General features: G+C 38.1%; 1 protein-coding gene across 8 annotated transcripts in view; it reads right to left on the reverse strand.

Annotated features, from left to right (window-relative positions):
- Positions 1–20926: 20926 nt before the first annotated feature.
- RBMS1 (RNA binding motif single stranded interacting protein 1) overlaps positions 20927–25764 on the reverse strand; it is a 286395-nt gene continuing 281557 nt past the window's right edge. For all 8 annotated transcript variants that reach the window (XM_063429665.1, XM_063429662.1, XM_063429664.1 and 5 more), the window contains exons 13-14: positions 23329–23413; positions 20927–21812 (exon numbers count right to left, since the gene is read on the reverse strand). In XM_063429665.1, coding sequence (XP_063285735.1) covers positions 23336–23413 — 78 coding nt within the window. In that variant the 3' untranslated portion in view covers positions 20927–21812; positions 23329–23335. The remainder of the gene's footprint in view (positions 21813–23328; positions 23414–25764) is intronic.

Here is a 25764-nt window from a genome sequence, read left to right on the forward strand (position 1 = left end):
GCATCAGTTAGGCGACTTTTGGTCACCTAACCACCCGAAAGTCCCTCTAGTGGCTGTCTGGTAGAAAGCCACTAGAGGTGGAGTTACCCCTCAAGGTAATTATTGCAGTTTCTGAGAAACCGCAATAACTACAATTGCAGGTTTAAGGGGACTGGGACACTGCACCCAGACCACTTCAATGAGCTGAAGTTGTCTGGTTGCCTCTAGTGTCCCTTTAAGCACACTCTTTGACAGACACCCACACTGGCAGATACACACTGACATATACACACACACTCAATGACAAACACACAGACGTCACTGATTTGACACACACACATTCACTGACACACACTCATTCATTGACAGAGAGACACACACAAACACACTGACAGACACATACTAATAGTCACACACACACACTAAATGACAGACTCTCACTGATTTGACAGACACTTACAAACATACACTAAGAGAAGCACATACACGCAAACATACACTAACAGAAGCACACACACACGTGCATACACTAACAGAAACACAGGGCATTTGGGGGCGGCATTTTTTTTTGCCGCCCCCTGAGTGCCTGCAGGGGTAACGGCGGCGTTCCTCCTGTGAAAAAAGTGCAGGAACACTGTTCCCACGCGTTCCTGCAGGACTCGAGCCCTGAGTGAAAGTCAATACATTCTATGGACAACCCCTGCATAAATGGTGGACTGTAGCTAACTTTCGGATCAACTACATTGGTCTTCAATTTGAAATTCACTTTGAAGTCTTATTTTAGTGAATAACCATGAGAGAGTTTCTTCTTCCCTCTGTCAATGGAAGGCAAAAGTAAAATATAAAATAAAACATTTAGTGAGCTATTCTGCCTTGTGCTGAGGTCATCTACATAGAGCTCAACTAAACGTGAGTTGCCACTCCCAACCAACTAATTCTATCTAAATATGAACAAAATGATTTAACGTTTCTTGAAATTACATGATTTATTTCTGGAACCTTGCTACACATTTCTTTTAGTTAATTTGATTATTTTAGCATTTCCTCTTTTTGTCCTTCAATTAACTTTTTACTACAGAAGAGGGGAATATATATGAACACTGTTATACAGAACATTTGGTTCTATGGGGCAGCCAGCTTATTGAGGATCAAATAAAACAGAAAGAAAAAAAGTGAACTTGCAATAAGCTTGGAGAGATTTTATATCCTGGAGATTATTCTGCAATGTGTGTTTGCATTGTAGTTGATATTTTCATATTCAATATTTACTTCCTTGTCCAGTGGGAAATAACCGAAACTTCCTGCTCTTAAGTAAATACAGATTACAGACTGGTTCGGAATGTTAAAAAGAGAACAGGGGACCATGGCACAAACCAGCAAGGAACTTACTTTTATAGCCCATATTTCCCCAAAACCATTTAACATGATGGTGGACCTATTATCACATAATAAGACTTATTATTTCCCATTAAAAGGAGACTCTAGGCACCATTACCATTTCAGCGCAGTAAAGTTAATGTGACAAAACAGGGCTTTTAAGTGAAGGTCGGAGTTCTGTCTTAATGCCTTAATTGATTACATGAATAAATTGTCTGAAAGAAAGAAAAATGAAAATAAAAAAAATAAAAAAATGATTAAATGCCCGCTTTCTCAAAATGGTATGTACACTGCAAATTTCTATTCTCTAAAAATGTTTTTTTTTTTTTTAATTCTTTATTTTGTTGTGCAGATTCAACATATGTGTCTACATTGCCACAACAGCTTGTGTAGGCACGTATTTCAACAAACATTAACATTGCAGTGGCATAGATAATTTGTAGCACATTTTTTAATTGTCTAACAGTATGCCTGACATGTCCATATCCTGAGGGGTCTGTGTGTGTGTCTTCTGTGGCTCGTATCTGGGCATGTGTAGTGTTTAGTAGGTCTGCGTTATAGTATGCGATAGTGGTGTATAACGATATGTGTGGAGAAGTCCTGCAGGTCCCCTTAGTGTGTCCGTCTATTCTGCCCCCCATGTGCGAGGGTAAGCTCTACCTTGAGTGGGGTGTACCCAGAGCTGGTGCAAGTTTCTCGCCTGGAATTTTCCCCCTATCTCCATGTGTATGTGGGTAGCTGTGTCTGCTGTCATCGGTTGAGGGGGCGAGTTAGGTGCATGCACGGTTGGGAGTGCCTCTGGTCGTGGGTATTAGCGTACCCCGGCAGGGTGTAGTGACCGTCGGTGCGTGGTCGTCCCGGGTGTGTGGGAGTTAAGCTGCGGGGACCTGTACGGACTGTTTAGTGTCTAATAAAAACAACAACTTAGGTTAGCCAAAAATAATTGGGAGGAACTCGGAGGTCAAAATTATAAAGTTCGTGTCAGAACAGAGCGGGATCATCTTAGGTTGGAGATCAATCACTGAGGAGTGCGGTGTTAGCAGTCCCTGGGGTTGTAACTGGAACCCTCCCCGCTTTTCTGGTCCTCAGGCTATCTTTCGGTGGTGCGACGGTCGGGCGGGCGCCCCTGGGATGAAGTCAGCGACAGCGGTTGGGTCCAACCGGGCTAGATCTGAGCTCTCTCTTCCAGTGGGTAACTTGAGGTCTGCTGCGTGCAGGTGTGCGTCCAGATCTGTGTATTTTTTATGTTTTTTTTTATTCTTTATAGTAGTTATTTAACATTTTGGTTTTTATAGTGTTTCAGAAAAAAAATATTTATAGAGTGAGTGAACGAGACAGAGAGAGAGAGAGAGAATGTGTGTGTGTGTCTCTCTCTCAGGACCCACCCTGCCAGTGAGAATCCTCGGTGGCAATACAAACTGGCATTAGCAAGGCACAAGTGATTTAAAGAGATTGCAGGAATATGCCTGTCATCTCTCATTAAACTCAGGGACCATACTGCGAGTAATGCATATACTGCAATTAAATGCCTCCATACCTCCCAGGAAGTCCGACATATAGAGGGAGAGATCACAAATAAGTTTATTTCCCTTCTCATAATATAGAAGTCTAAAGGCACTTGAGAAAATAGAAGTCTAAATTACAGTAAAGTTTTGATTTCCTAACTTTTCTGTAATAAAAAGAACACTATAGTCACCAAAATAACTCTAGTTTAATAAAGCAGTGTTTTGTATATAGATCACACCTCTAAAGCCTCAATGCTCAATCTTTTGCCATTTAGGAATGAAATCACTTTGATTCTGTTTATGCAGCCCTAGCCACACCTCCCCTGGCTGTGACTGACACAGCCTGCATGATAAAAAAAGTTTTTATCTTTTGTTCTGTAATTTAAAGTTTAATCACACACTGGAGGCTCCTGCAGTGTCTAGCAAGCTATTAACAGAGCAGGAGATGTTTAAGTCACATGCAGGGAGGTGTGACTAGGGCTGCATAAAAAAGTGATTTAACTCCTAAATGGCAGAGAATTAAGCAGTAAGACTGCAGGGGCATGATGTATACACCAAAACCACTTCATTAAGCTAAAGTTGTTTTGGTGACTATAGTGTCCCTTTAACTTTTAAATCGGAGGTCATGCCATATGAAGGCTGCTAGCCGGTCCATTCCCAGAGGTCATATAGTAGGAACGGGTTTTTTTTATTTTGAGCCCTATAAATTGTGAGTTTGATCTATGTAAATGTTACATGATTTGTCTTTTACTTTATGTAGATTTATTTTCATACCCTGTACGTACAGTGGACCTAAATATGGACCGACACATATAGGATTATATCTCTAGATGAACCAACTTTCAGAATGTCAGGCTCTATGTGGTTAAATACGTTAAATATAAATAGAAGTTCTGGGGCAATGTTCGAAGCGTGTCATTGTCACCATTCAAACTGATGGAAAGGTCCTTCGACTTGTATACTTCACTTTCACTTTTTGGATTCTAGAACCCACAAAATTCCCCTTTCTTCTTTTGTTTGTATTTCTTCTGATTGTTTGTATGGATATACTTTATTACTTAAACACTAAATTGATATTAAAAATATCAACCTATGGGCAGTCTTCACACACTGGCTAAATACAGACATGTGTTAAAGGGTATTTAAAATAACTCCCAAAGCTCAGCTGTGATTTTGGAAATGAGATTGTCTCACGTTGTTCAGAAAAAGTACATTAAACGGCAAACGCTCTGTGTCTTGAAGATCAAACCCATTATAACTCACATGCCAAAACAAGTTAACTAGGAAAAGTAATAACCCAAACAATCTGAATATAAATTATTCTCAGAAGAATAGCCCTATTCATAGCTGTATGAGGGATGTGACGTTGTGCATCTAAAAAAGTGAAAGTGAGTGATAAGTTGGACAATAAAAATATAGAAGTATATTGAAAATAATAAAAGCATCTTAATGTATACCTGACACTATAGTGCTGGTGTGGCAGTGTACATCCATGCCCATCCCCCCCCCCCCCATCAAAGAAGCAAAAAGGTTTTTAAACTCACCTTTTCTCCCACGCCGTGGTGTTCTCGCTGCGACCGGCCCCTCCTTGCTCTGCCTCTATGGCTGGAATCATCAATCTTGATAATCTCAGCCAATCCAATGTTTTCCCATAGGAAAGCATTGGGAGGCTATGGCACATGCGCAGCAAACGCTGAGCTGTACCAATCTGCATCTTTTCACACAGATGCATTGAATCAAGTTCAACTGATACTGAATGTCAGTGCTGCACATGAAGCTCCTCTAGTAGTCTTCTGAGTGACTGCCACTAGAGGTGTTACTAGGCAGCAATGTAAACACTGCCCATTGAAATGCCTGCAGAGACATACTGTACTCTTCAGAACAAGTACCTTAATGTAGTGTTTCTGGTTACTATAGTGTCCCTTTAATTATACATATTCCACCCAAATGTATATAATTAATATCATGAACAAAATCAACACCATATATGTTTACATTATTTTATCTTTGTTTACATTTACTATATATATGTTGTTTTTTAATTTGAGGTCCATGTCTGAAACAGTTCCATTTGATCAAGATGTTCTGCTCATGGGTTCTATCAATTGGGCTGCCAGAATATCGACGTTGTTAAGATTGTGTGTAAGTGGACCATTCATCGACAAGTATAGTAAGTTGACTGTTGATAAAGGACCTATCTGGAATCCCCATGACCCGAGCTCATTTAACCCCTTAAGGACCAAACTTCTGGAATAAAAGGGAATCATGACATGTCACACATGTCATGTGTCCTTAAGGGGTTAAGAAGAAGCCATCATTGCTGGTTCAATGCTGTCTCACCCATCTTCCATACCATGCTCGGTGGCTTGCGAAAATGGGGTTTAAATGGATTCGAGTAATTAGGGAACTAAGTTTTTGCACAATGACCAGAACGGATTTTATTCTTTCATAAACAAACTTTTGCCTTTGAAAAAAATCACCTATGAACAAAACTGCGATTGGCTCCTTATTTCATATAGAATTTACTCTTTACTTTCTTAAAACAATAAAACCATTTTTTGTGTGTTTTCCGTTTGTAGTGTCTGACAAGAGGTTAAGAGGTCAATTTAAAAATATAAATTACATTTTAAATGATATGGTTAAAACACCAGACTTTACAAATGGCTGAATTTAGATTTGGGGGAATATGACAATGAACTTGATTTTTGTCTGGAAAGAATGTTACACCTGTTGCTTTCTTTCGATATGACTATATTTTATATCCACCCACTGAGGCTTCTGGTTTCAGTTTGTGCACTACTGAGACACTGAAAGCCAGCAGATTGACCCCCCTGTATTTACATTATATCTGTAATACAACATATTACCCTTTGAAGTTTGACCTATATTAATCTTATGCACACACTCACACATAGAGATCTACTGAGTCATGATAGGTATTTTTGTGAGTGCAGCTCAGCTGTCTTCTTTTGTTTCGATGTGCTGTCCTCCTCTAGTTAGCGTGTGTCTGAAATTGTTATCCTTTTCTTACATGCATCAAAATGGCATCATCAATACAATGTTTAATCACATGTATCCACCCAGATGGATCCCTTTTATATTACCCTACAAATGGTCTTTAAGATCATCGCTGTTCGGATTTGGTTCCCTTGTGATGTTTGATAGCGATAATATTTTATGTTAGTCAGGGCCGGTGCAAGGATTTTTGGGTACATAGGCGAAGATGCATTTTTCCGCCCCCCCCCTCTAAAATTAACATCTTCACCTATGTGCCTCCTAACCAGCCCCTCCCTCTTCCCCGTCCCTTAGTGTTCCTCTCCCCTCCCCCCTCCTTTCCCTGTCCTTTGGTTTTTCTCTCCCCTCCCCTCTCTGTCCCTTGGTGCACCCCCCACCCTCTTAGCGGTCACAATCCCCTTCCTGGTATGCCTCCTACCTGTCTTGTAGCGTTGTGGAGCAGACCCTCTACAGGAGCTTCAGTTTTCTGTAGCTGGCTGGACTGACAGGAAGTGCTCTCTCAGTGACCAGGTACAGGAAACAGAAGCTCCTGTACTGCGCTCCGCTCCGCCACGCTACACTCACTAACAGCCACACACACTCAATGACAAACACACAGACGTCACTGACAGACACAGACTCACTGATCTGACACACACTCATTCATTGACAGACACACAATCACAAACATAATCTCACTGATTTGACAGACACTCACAAACACACACTCATACACTGACAGACACACACATTCATACAATCATTCACAGACACTCACAAACACACATACACAGACACACACACTCACAGACAAACACATACACAGACACACACACAAACACATACACAGACACACACTCACAGACAAACACATACACACACAGACACACACACACATACACAGACACACACACTCACAGACAAACAAATACAGACACACACATACAGACACACATATACAGACACACATATACAGACACACATATACAGACACACACTCACAGACAAAGACAAACACATACACACACACACTGACAAACACATACACACACTCACACATACACACACACTCACAGACACATACACACACACTCACAGACACACACTCACAGACAAACACACTCACAGACAAACACTTTCAGACACACACTCACAGACACACACACTTACAGACACACACACACACTCACAGACACACACACAGAAAAACACATACACAGCCACACACACACACACACACTCACACATACACTTTCAGACACACACACTCACAGACACACACACTCACACATACACTTTCAGACACACACAAATTAATAATAAATATCCACCCAGCCTCCCTACCTGGAGAGAGCTGGTGTGGATGTGTCCCTGGGGTCCAGTGGGGCTTCAGTGCGGCGGGCGGCAGCAGTTCTAACGAGAGGCGGCGAGGGAGCTCTAACCTGTCTGCTCTGCTCCCTCGCGTGCTGTCTGCTGATGCCGGGAGCCGGAATATGACGTCATATTCCGGCTCCCGCAGAATCAGCACACGGCGCGCGAGGGAGCTGAGCAGACAGGTTAGAGCTCCCTCGCCGCCTCTCATTAGAATTGCTGCCGCCCGCCCGGGGTCCAGAAGGTGACCTGGCAGGAGGGAGCGCTTCCCTCCTGCCGGTCACCGAAATCTTGCGCCCCCAGAGCCGGTGCGCCCTAAGGCGGCCGCCTGTGCCGCCTTATGGACGCGCCGGCCCTGATGTTAGTCATAGAAATTAATCTTACTTCTTTTATTGAAGTCTAATTTTGCAATTGTCATCTATTCTGTTGATACATAGTTTTGTGTGGCGGACACTGTTATATCCCCGTTCTGTTGCCTGTATCTCCCTTTGATTTCCCTGAACAAACTGTGGTCCCCCTAGTTCGGTACCTTAATTCTATGGAACGTATTACTGAAAGCATGCTCCCTGGCAGATGGTGGCCATTTTGTTCTCCCGAACGCACGGTACTTAGCCGCAAACTCCCTGGAACTATTTTCGGCCACTTGACCATGCGTTTCCTGGTCTATTTGTTTTGCTGTTTTACCCCCCCCCCCTTTACCAACATGCCAGGAGAGCGCTAATTGGATGGAATGTACTATGGACTGTGAGGAAAAATTGCTCCCTAAGAGCTAGGGGGAGCAGCCATTTATTTGACCACAGGAACTCCCGATATTTGACTGGCCAAAACCAATTTTGCTCTGGATCTATTTTGGGCTGATTGTAAGACTATTTCTCAGAGCCTAATAATGTTTAGATCTACAATTAAGAAACTGTCAACTCTATAATAGCGAGTGAAGAAAAATATGGGCATTTCAAGAAAGCATAGCTGAGCTGTTGTCAGGATCGGGACAGGGATCCAACACGCAAAGTACAAACAGGACAGGGTACGTATACCGGACCTTAGAATGGCCGGACTAACGTACGGAGAGTAAAGAGAATGGTCAGAAACAAGCCGAGGTCGAGGGAACGAGAGGACAGGTGAGCGAGGAACAAGCCGGGTCAAGGATACCAGAGGGAAACAGAGTAAGTCAAACTAGCCGGATCGGAACCAAAGGAATAACTGAAATCGCCAGAGCACTGTGTGACTAGACAGGCTAGAACCACGACAGGGCAATGAGTGAAAGGGAGAAACAGGTTTAAATACCCTGGTTACAGTGAGTATACCCGCCTCCGACGAGTCCTGAGTGGCTTCCAGTCACTTGAGTGACAGATCGGTCCGGACTGACGTCATGACGTCGGGCAGCGTGCGTGACGTCATAAAATGAGACGGATCCCTCGCGGCCGGCGTGAGAGTGTCTAGGGGAGCCGCGAGGGATGGAGGAGGCCGACCTGCTGGAGGAGTAAACTACTAAGTCTCTACCTCTTTCGGAGGTAGAGGCTTCAGGTACCCTGACAGCTGTATAGACATCTCATATATCCAAGACTAGAATGTTCAGTCAACGCAAGTAGATCTCATCTTTATAATAGAAAAACGAAAATTGGATTACTAGTTCTCAATACTGAGATGCACACTATTTGATTTTACTATTTTAATATAAGTTATATAGTGCTAAAGCTTTTTAGGAAAAAAAGGACAGTGGGTGCTATGAACTCAATTAAGCCAGTCTGTGAACATTGTTCAATATAACAGTTTAATGTTATGCAAATGAAAAGGACAAAGATTTGGAATAAATTGATATAGGAGTGATAATAGTTTGAACTTTCTTTTTCTTCAGAACAAACAGTACCCATCCTCCTATGGTTTCCTGTTGTGCATTCTTTTCGCCTCCCACATATGTTTATTTGAAAGCAGATACCCAGAGCTCAGATAAGTAGTTTCAGTGATACATTCTGGAACATTGAGAACAGGGCAATATCATAAACATAAATATGGACCGGGAAACATAGCTAAGATGGAGACAACATCAAAGTGACCAGTATCGGGTAGCAGCAATATATTGTGTTCTTGGAAGGGCAGGTGTTGACTAATTACAGGTAAACGGCATGTTCGAGGTAATCTCCCCAAGTGATACAGAAATAATATAATTTTTGTTCTGAGACGTCATTACTAGGGCCCTGCACGTTGGCAACCCTCACATTTGATGAAATGGCTTCTGAATCGTCAAGCTGGGTATAGATTGGCCAGATTCATGCAATTTAATAACTTGCATGAAATGGTTCTCACCTCTCTAACTATAGTAAATACAATTAAAAAGGCTGTTTTCAAACCCCAGGATGCATACAGTGATAATGAATTTGGCTTTTAATGGAAATCTATCATTCATCCCAGGCCAGCACAGCATGTCATGCAGCTGTTTAACAGCTTGACAAACAGAATTGTGCCTTATACGGGAGATGACATCATGGAGGCGATCCAGAACAGAGTTCTGCTATTCAGAATGTTCTTCAGCAAAATGTTCTTGAGACGCTGTCAGGGTTACTCACTAAAGTCCGAATGGCTCCGCACCTCGGGCTCAGAATGATGTCAGCCGGACCGAACGCTGCCAAAAGACTGAAACCCCGACAAAAATGCTTCAAATCTAAAAATAATTAAAAATCCTTGGCGCTATATGCGTAAACAACGTAGTAAAAAAAAAAAATTAAAAGCCTATGGAGGTAAAAAAAATACAAAAATAAAAGACCCCCACAATATTATAAGGGAGGTTTTAAAACTCCCTATGCCCCCCACCTGCCATGCAGCATGTGAGAGCAGGTTTACTAAATATTTCAAAGTAGCAGTTGGGTAGCCATTGCAACCCAGCCTGCAGGAAAGTCCCATCCCCATGGCAAGTCTCGAAACAAGTGAGACTGGCCTGTCAGAGCGCTCTGATTGGTTGGCTTACAAGCAAAGCAATCAAAGTGCTCCAATAAGACTTCAAAGCCTATTTGAAAAGGCTTTTCCTGGTATAATTATTTTACATTACGGGTAAGTAATTAATAGCTCCGCTCACTATTATTAGGGTGAGGCTAATAGGTATGGATAATTGATTTTAAGTGGGGTGGCTTAGCCACCCGAGGAGAGTTGGACAATGCCAAATATTTGGGGATGAACAATGGCCTGTCCACCCCATTTGTATTATTATTTAGAGCCAGCACCCACTGCTTGGGGAGGCACTAGGTCTTCCCCTTGTATTATATAGTTAGAGCCCTCACACAGGGACTTGGGGGGCACTAAGTCCGGCCTTTAATATTATATTTACCCCCCCCCATTTAGTAAGTAGATCCCACCCACTGACCACCTGCGAGGTCATGGGGGACATTAGGATACCCCCCTGGTTTTTATTAAAAAATACATTGATTAAAGGTTAACCCTTACACTGCAGAGGTTTAATGAACTATTTGCTTACTAGCTGCTAGTGCAACAGACAAATAGTGATAGAAATCATTTACTTTCAAAAAGCAAGTGAACATTAATTTGCAAATGTGCAATTCAGATCTGAATTTATTGAAAATCATGATTTGTAGATATAGGTACTCCTCACTTACTGACCGGGTTCCGTTCTTATCCCCACAATGGCTCGCACTTACCACCCCCCGAGATAGCTGGTCGTAAAACAGGTAGGTCGCAAAACGAGGACCACCTGTATTACAAACCTTATACTTTGTTTAGATTTCGGAATGCGAAAAGCACAGATATTTAATTTGGACTCCGAATGCATCTGGACAATTGTTGCAGATTCGCTCGGACCAACTGAATTCAAATCATTTTTGGCCTTGGTAACGGTCACCATTGTGGTCGGAATTCAATCCGGTGTTTATTTTTATTGATTATTTGCTACCTAGTTATTTATACTCAAGGAAACTACATAACAATCTAACTGATATTTACAGGTGATAAAAATATATCAGTAAAATCATGCAACAATTACTTCAATGTAATCAATAAAATAGAGTAAATCATGTTTGGGTATTCCCCTTTGCTTTCTCGATCTACGCACAGTTTTTACAGTCCAGCGTTTTGCAAACCAGTTTTCATGATCCAGCAACAGTCCAGGTTTTGCCTATATCTCCAATAGGATAGAAAGGGAGACACATACAAATCCTGGGCTGTTGCTGAGACATGAGAACTGGTTTGGGAACGGCTACAAAATTCTGCTTGTAGTATGCTGTTGCCACAGGGGACACATGTCTTGTTTAATAAGTGAACACCTGCTCCCTTCCAACATACTATATAATGCTGCCACCCTATTCTACTAGTTTTGAAGTGTATATCTACCTTTCCATCAATCATCGAGGTCCACCGTGAGAGCAGGCATTTCATTTGGGTAAACATTGTAAAAATAAGAAGCCTCCACAACCGACAGTTCAGTTTAAGAGGATTATTCACTATTGGGAGAGTTTAGTGTGCATAATCTAACTCTGCTACACATTCAGTCTAGCTACTTGGCCTACAATATTAACCCCTTAAGGACCAAACCTCTGGAATAAAAGGGAATCATGACATGTCACACGTCATGTGTCCTTAAGGAGTTAAAGTCACTTTGAATTCTCACCTTGAATAATCCGGTAAGATCAAGCATAAAGGATGAGTTAAAGATAATTAACAAAGACATTGCAAGCTTTAGGACAGCATAGACCAGATCATTTTTTTTTTAAACAAAATTTTACATCTACACTTTTTCCCTACAATTTGCAATCCTTATTTTTATATTGATAACATCAAACATCAGTTCAATAAGCAGATTGCATTTTTTTTCACGTAAATTTCTATGTTTCAGGCGTATGTTTGAATTAAATATTTTACTCCACATTTCGAAAATGTTTTATTACGTACTTTGTTCTTACTAATAACGGTATCTGTGTATATCTGTGTATATAGACACAAATTATGAACAGAACGCCCCTTGTTGATGAGAATGTTTGAGGTTTCATTTATACAGGTCTGGGAATCGAATCGTGGCCAAGCTTTGCTAGCTGTGGGATAAATGAATGCTGCAAGGCTCAGCAAATCAATGTGATAAGTTAAATACAAATGCCCTCTAGTGTATACATTGAATGTCATCAACCTCCTTTACACACATTATAGGGCAGCAATAAAGCTACATAATGTAAAGAGCTAGAATAGACAGAAAGCACAGTGTTTTAAATGTTAATGGTGTTAAGGAGAGCAACATCAAACTTTAGCCATAGTTTTAATCATATATACAAAAATGTTGTCTTTAATAATGTTTTTTTTTTCACTTGGGCAATCCTCAGGACATTTGATCTGATTTTGAAATCGATATATTTTGAGAGATAAACACACACATGCAGGTAGTCCTTACGTAACGATATACCGGTTTAACGAGCATACATACGAACAGCTCACTAGCGAGGGGAATTCCCCCGAACATTGATTCGAAGAATTCCCTGCACTAGTGAGCTGATCTAGGTTCGTGGGAACTCCCCGAACTTAGACCTGCTAACTAGCGCATTCTAGACTCTGTTGTTGGGCAGGTGTGAGGCATCTTCATTCACTGAACCAATTCGCTTTACGACCTAGTCGTGGGAACGAAATTCGGTCTGTAAGTGAGGAGTGCATGTATAATAAATATTTTGACAACAATTTTCAAGACATTAGAATATTACTAAATCTTGTACCAAATATTTTACATTTCCCATTGGCATAAATCACATAATAGAGGCTTCCCAGTAAGGCATATACTGAGTGGGTGCAAACGCCCCATTAGTATAAGGACACAATGAAGACATTATTTTTTATTAGTTATTTGTCATTAAAGCTTCAAAGAAGGTAAATGTTAGAGGCTAATGTCTACTTAAAGGGGCACTATAACTACTACATCTCATTGTAGTGGTTATGGTGCTATAGGTCTTTGGGTGCTATCTCTTGCTTTTCTTTTAAACATTTCAAAGTGACTTCAATATTTAAGGCCAAGTAGCTAGACTGAATGTGTAGCAGCGTTGGATAATTCACACTAAATTCTCCCAATAGCGATCTTGCTCCCCTCATCTGCAGCCACATTGATTATACAAAATTCCATTTTTGCTGTAACCAATATGAATCCTTCCAACCTTGGATGTTAATGATAGGTTGGGAGTTGATTGGGATTTGTGACTGCTGAAAAGTTGCCCAAAGTATATATTTCCCATGCTTTACCTTGCAGCATTACACTGTGGCACACATTCCAGTGTATGTACACGATGGGTGAAGCATACAAATATATGTAACTCAAAACCCCTTATTAGCATATAAATTATATATGGAGGATATATGTGCAAGACTGATCTAACACTATGCATGAAGTAGGGGAAAAAAAAACCGCATACACTTTTTATAATATAGCGCCATCTTCTGGACGTTATGTAGCACTCAAAACTGATCTAGGTTTGTGAGTGATCACTCAAGTGATACAGCACATAATCTAGTCTGTGTCTTGACTGCCACATATATATATATATATATATATATATATATATATATATATACACATATAAAATTTAATTCAATTGTTATGGATAAAATATTTAATCCACAATTAATATCTGGGTTGGCTACAAAGTAAATCCTTATATACAAGTTAACAGAGCTACAAGTCACATTATGCTTGTAAATTGGTCCTTTTTTTCTACAACCACATTGGATCTCTTTTTGCCTCCATCCTCTCTAGGTTAACCCGTACAAAGCAGAATTATTTTTTCTTTGAATAGCATTAGATAAGTAGTATTTTATATTTCATGGTTTCCAAAGATTGCATTTTGTTGCAGCATATATACCAATTTGTTTGAGGAAATTAGACTGCATCCATTTGTCAATTCATATATTTGTCTGCTAAATGATCTGGTTAAACGTAAGAGGGTTTAAACCCTTACATTATAAGAGGGAAAAAATAAATGGCTTATTGTAGTAATATGGTTTTTTTTAATGACTTATTTTGTCTATGGTATATTTTCACATATTCAGTTGTATTCATGAAATTTGAAAGTAATTAACATCCATTCTCTGAAAATGTATTTTTTTTTTTTTTAAATATTATATAGTGGGATGGAGGTGGAGCCTGGCAGCCATAATTATCACATATATGTTGAGAGAGCTCTATGACTCCATTAAGTATTTTAATGTCACAGAGATAATTTTGTGAATATTTTTGAGTACCCACCAACGACGTGATATTTCTGGCATACCATCCAATCTAGGCTGGATCTGGGAAATGTGGCTACTGCCACTGCAGGTTTCACTGTTCTGCAACACCTCTTAAAATTCCACTTCATGGGTTGTTTTTTTGTGTGAACCCTGTGACCAACACTGCCTCTAAACCTACACAACAATAAGATGTCTCTAATGGACAGCACTCAAAATGGCACCTTCTTCAATAATGGCAGCTCTGCATGAAGCAGGATTTCGTAGCAGGGAATTTTGTCATGGCTACAGGGCACAGATCATCAGAGTCTAAGACGCTGAAAGATTTAGTTATGCTTTTTAAGTACTTTCCTCTGAAATTCAAGACTACTTTAGCATCCCATAGTTTCCCTGCATTTAAACCAATGACTTTCGAGAGACTTTACAACGTCTTCCTTAAAGTAGGGAGAAGGGTCCATGTGGTTCTCATTGACAGACACAAACTCCACTTTTACTCAGGCAGGTTGTGAAGTCTATTCTTTTCAAACTGCTTTCAGATACATCAAAGGGATGTATCTGAAAAAAACTGTGGTGGATTCAGAACTTCGTTGGGTAAATTTTGCAGAATTTGAGGGGACCCAACAGCCAAGGCTTGCACACCACATATAAAGTGGGTCTGCCACTGCCATCCACCACAGGAATCAACCCCCTCTCCCGAAAAAAACAAAAAACAACTCATTGTATTTGCAGCAACATTTTTCACATGAGGGTTAAAGCCAAATTGGATATTTTGAATAAACACATGGTTAGGGGGAAAAACGCCTTGTATCACGCAACACTGCTAGTAAGCAAGTATTACTGGATTGCTACAATATTCTCATATGTTACTATAGAGTTGTTACAATTTATACCTGTAGTTTGCCACTGTAATGTTATGTGCATGCAGTGTGTACCACTGTCATTTAATGATTCCGACCAATATTTCATGTAGACAGTTATTAATATTTTGGGTGATAGAATTTGGTTGCTAAACTTGTCAATAGTCTATAACACATGCCTACTCTGCCCCCTCCCCCACCCCCACCCCCCACTCTCCTTTTCCCCTCCCCAGTCGTAAATACCTTCATATGACTGTTCCATCCCTATTCCTCAGGCCTTACTTCACAATCAACTCAGTGAAGACTGCATTTACCATCCTGCAGAAACACCCATCACTCTCAGGCCTTACTTCACAATCAACTCAGTGAAGACTGCATTTTTTCTCCCCACTTCCCACCCAGGCTCCCCTTAAAGATATAGCATGCTCCCCCAGCTGCTTGAGATTCTCACCCAATTACCTCTTCATTCCCCTAACATCTTACCAATAGCTTCTCTCTGTTAACTCTTTCAGCCATCACCTCCGAACTTCCCCTGCTACCTCTTGTCTCAAATCCCCATGGTTTCCTTTAGATTGTAAGCTCACGGGCCATCTAGCCAAGCACTTTGTATAAAAGAGCTCCAATGGCTAGATATCAGCTTACGGACAGGGCTCTCTTACCCCTTGTATTTGTATGTGTATATTGCACGTTTCTCAACTAATTGTACAGCGCTGCGGAATCTGTGTGCGCTTTATAAATAGCAATAATAAATAAATAAGTAGCATTTGCATTTTTAAATAGATACACCATGTTTCCTTCTGTTCTCTGTGAAGACATCTGTGTTCCATCAGACAACATTCAGGACCACATTTAACTACATTACTGTGGGATGTGTAATATTCATTCAGTTTCCTTAAACATTTTTACCCAAGTGTGGCCTCAAGGATGACCATATGTTTATACCTGATCAATGGTTTTATTCCAAGTCTTTTGGCTGATATATGACACAAAAGGCAATATTTATATTGTATTTCCCTTGGTAGTTTGATGTTTGGATCACATACACGCAGGGGGGGGGGGGGGAGGGGGGTGAAAAACCCCAAGTTAATTTTCTTAAATTAGATACACAAATGCCTAAAAATGATGCACCTTTTTATTTGCATGATATAAATATGCAGGTTTTTGAAGAAAGTGCTAACTCCCCCACCGCTCCCCCAAAAATAAATAAAAATAGACTGACCTCTAAAAATGTGCAGCGCTACTAAAATGTAGATATTCAATAGAAATTGTGGAATGGGTAGTATGATCTCCAGACAATCCTAGAGGACTTTATGGATAATAACCATGAAATCCCTTATCTGTAACGCTCAATGAATTGTAAATCATGTCCTGGGTGATAACATTAATGTCCCATGAAAAATATTTCGGCAACAAAAGATTTCCCCATACAATTGCTCTGTCCCAAATACAAATCACTGTAAAATAATCCACTTTGAGAGAAAATGTTTTTGAAAGAAAGATACAAATCTGGTAATTCAGTAGGATACATTTAAATATTGATGTTGTATATTATATTGCACTAGGCATCACTTTATTTCAATCAGTACTCATTAAATTGTGATAATATATCACTCATGAAAAAAAAAATATACAAAAGACGAAACTTATTTTATAAACAAATAGAATTTAGCAAAGTGTCAAGGTTATCATTTTCAATGAGTTTCATTCAGTCTGCTATTTAAGACAATGTTCTCCTAGGGAAGTGACTAAAAACACTCAGTCATAACCAAAAAATATTTCCCCATGTCATTTTAGTGGGTCACCAGTGGTCAGAGGCAAGTTTGGTTATGCCACAATAAAAGGTTTACTGAAGCAGCACTCGCCCTCACCATTTTCATACTAAAAAAAAAATGTAACATTTATTTATATTCTTTAAAATGTATCTAATAGAAAGGGGTTCATTTTCGAAGGGACTGTCACCAAGCTTAAAGGGACAGTATAGTCACCAAAACAACTTTGGCTTAATGAGGCAGTTTATGGTGTATATAACATGCCCCTGCAGCCTCACTGCTCAATTCATTGTCATTTAGAAGTTAAAACACTTTGTTTATGAACCCTAGTCACAGCTCCCCGCATGTCACTTACACAGCCTTCCTAAACACTTCCTGTAAAGAGTTCTCAAAATGTTCACACTTCCTTTATTGCAAATTCTGTTTAAAATTTAATCTATTTTCTCCTGCCCGGCTAATGGCTTTCTAGACCTTGCAGGACCCTCCAGTGTGTGAATAAACTTTAATTTATAGGGCAGGAGATAAAGCCTTTTAAAGTAAGTTACATCTTATCCATTTTGTTTTCATGCAGGCTGTGTCTGTCACAGCTAGGGGAGGTGTGGCCAAGGGTGCATAAAAAGAAACAAAAGTTGCTTAACTGCAAAATGGCAGTGGATTGAGCAATGGAATTTCAGAGGCGTGATCTATACACCAAAACTGCTCAATTAACCTAAAGTTGTTTTGTTGACTAGAGTGTCCCTTTAAGGTATATACAATATTTAGGTTTGTGACAATATATATACTGGGGGAGTTGACCTATTGGAACACAAGCATATATGACACATATATATATATATCACAAAATTAGGAACATGATTAATCAAAGAGATTAACCTTGTTTCAAAATCATTTCAAGATGCTTCTAGTTAATGACATTGAAAAAAAGAGATGGTTTAAGTGGGCATTGTAAGTAACAATAGATGTTGGACCCCTGGTAACTGTGTATTGTCTGTGATATCAGAAGCTGGACCCTGGTTACCTTTCTCTGAGTTTAGATTTGTACCATCCACAAAGATGTCTAGATTTAATTTTCCAGAAATGTTTTGGTTGTTCCTGTAAATGTTACACAGTTTATTAGTACTTGTAGAGTTTAGAATTTAAGGTTTAAGTCCTGTTTATGCTATATATTATCCTCTTTTTAATTTATGTAATTTAATTCCTATAGTTTATTGTAAAATGCGCTAAATATTTTTTTATATTAACACATTAAGAGCTGTCCGGCATTATTGTTCTGAAATCATTGTCAATCAGAATGTGATCTCGCAGAAGGACTACCAATAAATTCCTGTGCAAGAATTGTATGTTTGGGGTTGAAATAACTAAATTTAATTTAAAAGGTAAACCAACATTTCCAAAAGAAAGCATGCCTCCTTAAATCTTAAAAAGATAGACATTTTAATTAGGGTTGTGAAGGGGGGGTGTCCTGGGGCAGGGCTGGCCTGAGCAATTTTAGGTGAATAATTTATGCAACTAAAATAGAAGATATAGCTTATTTACACAAATTGACACATCAATGCAAACACCACCGCTGTGGAGGTTGGATCTATGCTTTTAAACTCACATTCTCCCCAGTGTCACTGCTTGTCAAACAGCCATATTCACGATTGGAATGGATCTTCACTATATAAAACCTCAACTTTTTAAATAAAAAAAAAAACAAAAAAATAAAAACACAAGACATTCTTTCTGATATTTTTTATTCAAAAGTTTTCAAAAGAAACAAAAAACAGAAAAAGCTAACAATCAAATCAAATTTACAATTCAAAAATTCATTTTGGCGTTTAACAAGTCCTAGGAAACATAACTACAGAGTTTTCTTGAACCGGACAAATAAGTTACCACTGGCAAGTCTGTGGCACTAGTAAAACAAAAATAAAAAAATTAACTCTCTTGATCATATAGATATCTCTATGAAAATCTTTTTTTTTTCAATCTGTACAAAAAGGTCTTTCTTCATAAATTAATTTTTTTTTTTTTATAATTTAATGGCTGTCTACTATGTGATGTTTAAGTAACTGATTATTTTTTTTATGTACAGAGGTTATGTCTTCATTTCTAAATCTTATCCAGAGTATGGCACAGTGTTCAGACATCTACAGCAGCAATTTGTGTCCCCTTACTAAGCTATATGACTGAACCACTGACTACCCAACATAATAGAGACTTCAGTTTTAACAAAGCTCTTGATTTAGAAATATATCCAATAAACGGAGAGTTGCTGCAAGTTTGGACATTAACCTTTTCACTGCTGAAGGGACCTGCTTAGCATCCTAGTTTGAAACTTTCTCTTTAAGCAGCAACAGTATTTGAAGTAAAGTAATTATATAATAGGGAGCATTGAACCAATTCTATACCACAACTTTTTTTTTTAATTTTCTTTTTTATTTCCTCTGCAAAAAAACTTAAATTCAGAAACTAAAAAACCAAAACAAAAACACTTCTCAAGAATATGCATTTTACTAGAATCTAAACTTAGAGCAGCAATTACTTTTGAAACCATGAAATATCCTTGTTGGCTATAATAAAATACACACATGCAATTTAAATAATACAAAAATAAAAATAAAAATGTAAAATAAACAGGAAAAAAAAATATAATAAAACTGCTTATCCCTAGCTCCAGCTAGGAGGATTTGGTCAGTAGAAACAGGCAGTGCCAGCAACCTGTCCCAATATAAAAGGAAATAAAACTTTGAGGTAGATAACTGATCACACACTGCTGACCAGAGAGTACACAGTTTTGGAAGACAACAAAAAGTTTCTATTACATATGCAATTAGAATAAAAATAGCCATAAAAGGAGCAGTGATTGATCTCATATGTCTAACAAAATAAATTAAAAAAATAAAATAAAAAAATTTAAGAAATTTAAAAAAAAACAAAAAAACAATTGTGTATTTAACCAAGTAGGAATTTCATAGTTTCAAAAAAACGTGTTTATTTTTCTTACAATTAATACTTGTAGTGACGATGTGAAGTGTGGCACTGCTTGGATCCAAGTCTTCCTTCATGCTTTTATTGTGTCCATACAATTATTAAAACTATAAAATCAAAAAAATGCAAATGTACAAAAAAAGGCACATTCTCCTAACCGCAAACTGGTCCGGCAAAAAATAAAAAGAGTACAGAAAAATGTAATGCTGAGTATAATCTGGGAGATTGGTTACTGGCTCTTTGTTCTTTGGTAATGTTACCGTTAAATGTGCCAAGCCATTTTATAACATTATTATTATTATTATTTTTTAAAGTTGTTTTCCTAATAGTTAGAGCAAGTATCCAATGTATTGCCAGTTCCTCTTCTATCTCAGCTTATCTATGAATTTTTAAGTCCTTTAACTTTTTGCCATGTTGCTGTAACAGCATGTTTTTGTTTGCAAGGTTTGAGCACAATCAACTATCTAGAGCGCTATCAATAATAAAGAAAAAAAAAAAAAGAGAAAAAATAAAAAATGAAAACATTCGCAGATAAAACTCCCTACCCCAATTCCTATATTCTACATACACTAAAACATCAAGTTAGTCTAGGAAAAAAAGGCAAAAGGTTTCTGTTTTTTTTTTTTTTTTTGATTTTTTTTTTTTTTTTTTACATTGCTTTTTACAGCAGAGTTCCTAAAATCGCTTAGACTATCAGAGCAAATTGTTGGCATAAGGCCTTACAAACAACTGATTCTATTAAAACACCCCCCCCCCCCCCCCCCCATCAGAAAATGTGTTTCACACAAAACATTTTCCCACCTCCCTCCCAACCCACCCACTGCATTTCACTACCATACATATTACATTAAAACAAAAATCATTAAAACACCTACTACACATAAAAAATAAAATAAAAAAAAGCCAGATTTTATTTTATTTTATTAACTATCCTTTAAAAGCCCTATGCTGCTGTTTTACAAGGCATAAGTGACCAGCCTACTTGGTCAAAGCATTCTACACTGCTGTACTACTTGAGGGAACAAAAAATAAAAATAAAAATAATAAAATAAACTACAGCATTGAAAGTTTTAAGGCAAATTGGAATTCATTGAAAAAAAAGATAAGACACTTCACGCTATGAGAAAGAATGACAAAGAGTCAGAAAAAACAGACAGCAATTGCAACACTGCACAACAGGAACACCCACACTGCAAGCACAGAGACATCAAATGATGCCTTATTTTAATGGAGCCAATTCGACGGCAGAGGATTCAGTGATGCCTTGCTTTTAAAAATGTTTTTCCTAACAATGCATCACTGGCCTCTCTGCTGGTGAAATGGTTAACCTTCAGATAAAAAACATTTTTTTATGTAAAAACAAAATAAAGAAAATCATACAAAAAAAATAAAAAAAGTCAGAAAAAAAAAAACGAAACAAAAACACAAAATATTCCGTCATGCACATGAATTCATCCAAATGGTCACCTGTGCACACTCAGAAATAAACTCTAAAGTCTTTATTTTTTTTTTTTTTTCCTTTTTCGAGTTAAAGAACTTGATAAAATTTTTTGTAATAAAATAAACTTGTTCAGGGGAACAGCCACTAGATGAATTGAAGGATTTTTTTTTTTTTTGATGCACCTCAAAGAACTTATAGCAAAAATAGTTTGAGTTGATTTCATTATAAATAATGTTTTTTTTTTCCCAAGAACCTGTGCAAAACGGTCAATTCATAAAGCACGATTGTTCAGAAAATTCCATGATTGTTTCAGCCTCTGAACCTTATTTTCCCCATGTGATGAAAACACCTGTAAAAAAATAAAGAATAAAAACACAACAGCACTTAATTAGTACTTCTGTTACACACTGGGCAATTGTTTGTTTCACCATTTATCATGTCAGATCCAAAGGAAACTACAGAATATATAGACCACACATGTGTTTTATTAAATTGATATATATCATGACTTTATTAAATGATAAAACAAAAGTTAGAAGTAAGCCGCCTTTTGTACAGCACAGAGTGAAACACTGTTTCGTATAGCGGCTCTGCCACGAACACATATAGATGTAGATTATTATATCTTTAGATCCCCTGTTTAGGATTGTGTGTGTTTTGCTTTGTTTAAGTTATGCATAAGGAAAAAGGGGGCTACTTTTCCTTAAGTATAATTATCAAGTTGACATAATTTGGGAAAGGGCAGAGCTTTAGTGAAGCTCAATTTCTTTCACCTTGAGAATGGCACTGCAATTTTCAGTATGTTACCGTGCCAGCAATGATCATTTCTGCAACACTGTGGGCATGAGGGTGTAAAAAACAAAAAACAAACAAACACACACACACCCTCCCCCCAAAACACAACTGGTTTGGGATGACAGAGCATATTTAAAATGATTGTTTGTTTAATGTTATCTAAATGAACACCAACACTAGGTGGCAGTAGATACAGATTAGCCATTACTCACACCAATCTAGGGATTCGAGAAACAAAAACAAACTACATTTGTTAATATCAAAAGATAAAGTAAATCACAAAAAAATCTACAAGTTCCCTAAAACAAATGCAGTAAACCAAAACACAGAATATAAAGAGGGAGATTTGTGTGCCACATTTAAACTACAGATAGGGTTAAAGGAACACTACAGTGGCAGTAATTCAAACATGTACTCCTGTCCCTATAGTCCTGGTATGGCTGTTTAGGTCCTTGCACCCCCCCCTTGCCTCGCTTTGAAGAGGTGCTTTTGCTGCGGCTGACTCCGCCTCCATGACAGATCAAACTTGATCATCTCAGCCAATCAAATGTTTCCCCATAAGATAATAAATATAACTTTATAAAAAAAATATAATCAGAACACAATGAATAACTTTATATTTTTCAGCGTGAAGACACTGGACGTAGGAAGCACCTCTAGTGGTTGTCTGAGTCACTGCCACTAGAGGTGTTACTAGGTACCAATGTAAACACTACATTTTTGGCAAACACTGTCCTTTTGCATTAAAAAGCCTGCAGGTACATGCTGCAGACACCAGAACCACTACATTAAGCTCTAGTGGTTCTGGTGACTATAGTGTCTCTTTAATTATGAAGCAAGTGACAAGAGGGAAAAAACAAAAACAAAAAAAACAACAACAAAAAACAAGCCAAACATTTTAAGCTATATCTGCTTAAACTGTCTCTAAGGACCAATTACCCACTTGTCAGCCTCATTCCTTGCCCACCGTTTACGTAACGTATGCTTCACTTGCGTACAAAGTATGATAGAAAACAAAAAAAAAAACATTGCATGAGTGTGTATAGGAGGAGGAGAATGAGTCCACTTACCTTAGAGTTACTTGTTTTGTTGATAGGTATATGGAGAATGGTCACTAGAAGTCTCTACTGTTACTTGTTGCTGTCCATTAGGCTCCTGCAAACAACGTTGCAAGAAATTAATTAGTATTGTTTATATTGCTCAAAGAGCCCAGCTTGCCTGGCAGACATAAAGGAGTTTGGATCACGTGTTCTAACTTGAATGATATATGAATACAAAGTAATTTTAGAGTGTTAGATTTTACATGATTTAAACACTTAACGGGTTTTTGTTTTGGCGGAATTAAAACCTTCTTACACCTAGAATTTGACAGTCAACGTCAGAAACGTACACTTAGCCACTAGCTACAGCATTATTATTCTGGTTTACTTATCAGTCCAGCCCTTTTTGCAGATAGAGCCCTGAAAGCACAATGCTATCAACACGAGTTGCGAGTAATACAATTTAAAGGAACAGTACACTGTAAGAAGCAGCAGACTGACCAGCTAGGATTGCTTTGTCTGGGGGTGAGGAATTTACACAATCACTTTAATTAACTGTAAGACTGAGGGACAAATACTAAAAAAAAAATATAAATATATATATATATAAATCTCTTTAGACAGATTTCATTCAATTTCTTTTGGGGTTATATTGGAAATTAAGTTCTCAATAGCTGCAGCTTCAGCTGTGCAATACAGCAGCAATTAATAAAGATAAAATAAAAAATGAATATACTATAGTGATCTGTATATCACTATCTAAATGTTTATGATTTTGGTCCTTATAGGGTTTAGGAGATATACCCCTACTACTGTTGGGATTTAAATATGGCCTAACAGATACTGTCGCTACTGTCACTGCTATACACTAATATTTAGGTCCCAATTTGGATTAGACATTTATTATTTTTTATTCTATTCTATTTTATCTTTATGTATGTAACATATAACTTTTTCCATTAGTCTTTATGCTTGATAGGACACTTTATAGTGTTGGTGTTATTAGAGCGCTATATTTAAATAGTATCCACAAATTGTGGCTCTTCATGGAGAAAAAAAGTATACATTAGTTGCTACTATAAAGAAAATGTACTAAGACGCTGTTACAATGGAAACACGGCACATAGAAGTTACATGTGTAATTTTGTTATGATACACTTCAGAGTTCATGGGTTAAGATGCCTAGACATTTCCATCTCAGCTATTTGTATAATTCAAGTCACAGCCTTCCAATTGATGTGAAATGTTTATGTTGGTTGATAAAGTTTTTATTTGCTAGTAGCTACACCTTTAAGATTTTAAATGAATTTTTGCCCGGCAAAGGTATATAACTGCCAAGCTAGGCATGAGACACCTATCTTGAAAAAGCCCCCGTAGCAGGGGCGAAACGCGTTGATCAGGTGTCTATCGAGACTTCATCTGCAGCATTCTCTGCCTCACCGGCTTCTAACTCAAGCCGCTTTTGCCGCAAGTCCGCTGTTTTTCCCTGCCAACATCAAAGACGTTTTTTCCCGAGTGCACCGGGCAGTTCCTGTCTTCTTGGAGGAATCACAGCTTCATTTGAACAAACTACTGGGCATGGAAGCAGTCTGCTATATGATGAGTATCTCGTTTTTTCGTGTAAGAGTATTTATGTAGGGGGGGATTTTATACTTAAATAAATTGTGTTACGGTTTTACACTATATACCGTTTCTGTTTCCCTTTTATCTAAGGTATTTTCGTATATCTGGACCCCTACTCTCCACTACACATTAGGATTTTGGTGCAGGACTTCCATCTCCCCTTTTTTTATTGTACTTTTGGATTTTTAATAGTGGCATTTTTCCACATTTGATTCTGGATTTTTATCTGTTGGATTTCTCCACTTTAGTTTATATATTTTTATTTTTATTTTTGTAGTTTATTTATTATTTTTATCCATATTTATTCTCAGCTTTATATGGTTTACAGTGTTACACATACTTTCTTTCACTGTTTCTTATTTTAAGACCCTCTTTACTAATAGGGGGATTATCTACTAAGCGCTGAAACTTCAAATATGCATAAAATAAAAAATGTCCATTTTTACGAGACCAGACTAAGTTGTAAAACAAGATTTTAACTGAATCAGCTGATTAATAGACATTTTTGGAGTTCTTCAGCTTTACACTCTATAACTGCTTTATAGCAATCTGTTGATGCTGCACCCAGTATGGCATTCTGTATTGCTCACACTGACTAACCCAGTTCAAAATGCAGGCCGACACGGCAGTAAGGGATACTTACAGTTTGCTACTCGAGGGAAAACCAACCTATAAGCCTGGTCTCTGTCAGTCACCATGTATACTGAAAACTAGGTGTATGAGAGTGCAAGGAGGGAAGAGGCTAATGGTATGCATTACCTAGTACCCCATGGTATCACAGAAATGATAATTTAGCATAAAAAAAATTAATAAAAAAAAAGTATTGAGTTTGTGGTTACTATT

Source organism: Pelobates fuscus, chromosome 8 (genome assembly GCF_036172605.1).
Source record: "Pelobates fuscus isolate aPelFus1 chromosome 8, aPelFus1.pri, whole genome shotgun sequence".
Taxonomy (NCBI): domain Eukaryota; kingdom Metazoa; phylum Chordata; class Amphibia; order Anura; family Pelobatidae; genus Pelobates; species Pelobates fuscus.